General features: G+C 38.5%; 1 protein-coding gene across 1 annotated transcript; it reads left to right on the top strand.

Annotated features, from left to right (window-relative positions):
* The first annotated feature begins 2287 nt into the window (after nucleotides 1-2287).
* On the top strand, nucleotides 2288-2856 carry LOC125150567 (non-histone chromosomal protein HMG-14-like). The gene has a single exon (XM_047830639.1). The coding sequence runs from the start codon at nucleotides 2314-2316 to the stop codon at nucleotides 2563-2565; it is 252 nt and encodes an 83-aa protein (XP_047686595.1). The 5' UTR covers nucleotides 2288-2313; the 3' UTR covers nucleotides 2566-2856.
* The last annotated feature ends 357 nt before the right edge of the window (nucleotides 2857-3213 follow it).

The following is a 3213-nucleotide window of genomic DNA, read 5'->3' as shown; positions in this document are numbered from 1 at the left end:
TGGTGAGGATGCAGAGAAAGAGGATCTCTTTTGCATTGTTGGTGGGAATGCAAGCTGGTGCAGCCACTCTGGAAAACAGTGTGGATATTCCTCAAAAAGTTAAAAATACAATTACCCTAAGATCCAGCAATTGCACTACTAGGTATTTGGATAAATATTTGTTTTGGGACATAGGGGTGCTGTTTCAAAGGGTCACATGCACCCTAATGTTTATAACTGTGCTATTGACAACAGCTGAAGTATGGAAAGAGCCCAAATGTCCATTGACAGGTGAATGGATAAAGAAGATGTGGTATATATATATATATATATATATATACAATGGAGTATTACTCGGCAATCAAAAAGAATGAAATCTTCCCATTTGCAACTACATGGATAGAACCAGGAGATATTACGCTAAGCAAAATTAGTCAGTCTAACAAAGACAAATATCATATAACTTCACTCATATGAGGGATTCAAGATACAAAGCAGATGAACATAAGGCGAAGGAAGCAAAAATAATATAAAAACAGGGAGGGGGACAAAACATAAGAGACTATCATTTATGGAGAAGAAACAGGGTTGTTGGAGGGGTTGTGGGTGGGGGAATGGGCTAAATGTGTAAGGAGCATTAAGGAAGACATTTGTTGGGATGAGCACTGGGTGTTATATATAGGGGATGAATCACTGGAATCTATTCCTGAAATCATCGTTGCACTCTATGCTAACTAACTTGGATGTAAATTTAAAAATGAAAGAAAGAAAGAAGAAGAAAGAAAGAAAGAAAGAAAGAAAGAAGAAAAGAAAAATCTGGTAGAATTCTCCTGGGAAGCCATCTAGCCCAGGACTCTCATTTGTTGGGAGATTTTTGATAACCAATTCAATTTCTTTGCTGGTTACGGGTTTGTTCAAATTTTCTATTTCTTCCCATTTGAGTTTTGGTAGTGCGTGGGTGTCTAAGAATTTGTCTATTTCTTCTATATTGTCCAGTTTGTTGGCATATAGTTTTTCATAGTATTCTCTAATATTTGTATTTCTGTGGTGTTGGTTGCAATTCCTCCTCTTTCATTCGTGATTTTATCTATTTGAGTACTCTTTCTTTTCTTTTTGATAAATCTGGCTAGGGGGTTATCAATTTTCTTTACTCTCAAAAAAGTAGCTCTTAGATTCATTGATCTGTTCTACAATTTTTTTTAATTCCATATACTTTATTTCTGCTCTAATCTTCTGCTGGCTTTGGGCTTTATTTTCTGCTGCTTTTCTAGCTCCTTTAGGTGTAAGATTGTGTATTGGGACCTTTCTTGCTTCTTGAAATAGTTCTGAATTGCAATATATTTTCCTCTTAGGACTGCCTTTGCTGTATCCCAAAAGGTTTGGACTGTCGTGTTCAATTTTCATTTGCTTCCATGTATTTTTTAACTCCTTCTTTAATTTCCTAGTTATTTAGTAGGATGTTCTTTAACCTCCATGTATTTGGGGGTTTCCAATTTTTTTGTGTGTGGTTGATTTCAAGTTTCATAGCATTGTGATCTGAAAATATATATGGTATGATCTCAATCTTTTTGTACTTGTTGATGACTGTTTTTTGACCCAATATGTTTTCTATTTTGGGGAATGTTCCATGTGCACTGCAGCCGAATGTGTATTCTGCTGCTTTAGGATGAAAAGTTCTGAAAATATGTCTTAAGTCCACATGGTCCAGTATGTCATTCAGAGCCATTGTTTCCTTTTTGATTTTCTGCCTAGATGATCAGTTCTTTGTTGTAAGTGGAGTATGAAAGTCACCTACAATTTCAGTATTATTATCAATACATTGGTTTATGTTTGTGATTAAGTGATTTATATGTTTGGGTGCTTCATGTTGGGGCATGAACATTTACAATTGTTAGATCTTCTTGATGGATAGCCCCCTTCATTATGATAAAATGCCTTTTTTTTTATCTCTTGTTACAGTCTTTGTTTTATTTTTTATTGTTTTTTTTTTAAGTTTATTTATTTTGAGAGAGAACATGAGTGGTGGAGGGGAAGAGAGAATCTCAAGCAGGCTCCACACCATCAGCAGCATGAGCCAATGCAGGGCTTGAACCTACAAACTGCAAGACCATGATCTGAACTGAAATCAAGAGTCAGATGCTTCACCAGCTGAGCCACCCAGGCACTGCTACACTCTTTGTTTTAAAATCTAGTTTGTGACCTCTGCGGAGGGTCGCAGCAGGTCGGGCGGTGGGAGGAGCGGTAGCGGCCAGGCAGCCCAGCTTCATGAAGGCTCTTGGCGCGTGGCGGCCGGCAGGCACCGGGCACCCGGCATGTGCCCGCCCCGCTGCCACAATGCCCAAGAGGAAGGTCAGCTCCGCTGAGGGGGTGGTGAAGGAGGACCCTAAGAGGAGGTCGGCGAGGTTGTCAGCTAAACCTGCTCCTGCAAAAGTGGAAGTGAAACCAAAAAAGGTGGCGGGAAAGGAGAAATCTTCAGACAAAAAAGTGCAAAAGGGGAAAAGGGGAGTAAAGGGAAAACAGGCTGAAGTGGCTAACCAAGAAACAAAAGAAAACTTACCTGCAGAAAACGGAGAAACTAAAAACTAGGAGAGTCCAGCCTCTGATGAAGCAGGAGAGAAAGAAGCCAAGTCTGATTAGTATCATATCCCATGTCTTACCAGTGGTCCCTGTCTCCCTTCTTGTAAAATCCAGAGGAATATTTTTATCAACTATTTTGTAAATGCAAGTTTTTTAGTAGCTCTAGAAACATTTTTAAGAAGGAGGCAATCCCACCGCATCCCATTTTTTAAGTGTAAATGCTTTTTTTTAAGAGGTGAAATCATTTGCTGGTGGTTTATTTTTTGGTACAACCAGAATATGGGATATTGAATATGGGAGGCTTTGATCGTCTTGGGTGTCAGTTTAACATTCCATAGGTGGGGTAGTTTTTATATCGTATAATATCAAGCATACTAAATGGCAATTTGGAGTCAGTCGTGCATTTAATATGTCTTGAACATTTTAAATTACTTCTATTCCCATGTTGTTTTTGGTAGAATTGTTTCCTAAAGAAAACCACTCCTTGATCTTGGCTCTCCCTGTCAGAATTTTGTGCATTCTGTAACATCTTGGTCGTGGTAGTCCAGTTTCCTAGTAACTTTGTTAATGTGTTGTGCGAGATTGAAAATTTGAGTATGTAGTGTATATGACATTAAATTGTGAATTAATGGGACTCAACAGTGTAACAGCGTATCA

Source organism: Prionailurus viverrinus, chromosome D4 (assembly GCF_022837055.1).
Source record: "Prionailurus viverrinus isolate Anna chromosome D4, UM_Priviv_1.0, whole genome shotgun sequence".
Lineage (NCBI taxonomy): Eukaryota > Metazoa > Chordata > Mammalia > Carnivora > Felidae > Prionailurus > Prionailurus viverrinus.
The sequence above is the reverse complement of the archived record's forward strand: the minus strand, read 5'-3'. Positions and strand labels throughout refer to the sequence as shown.

Excerpts from the sequence above, each read along its gene's own strand:
- LOC125150567 (XM_047830639.1), top strand. The coding sequence starts at position 2,314 with ATGCCCAAGAGGAAGGTCAGCTCCGCTGAGGGGGTGGTGAAGGAGGAC.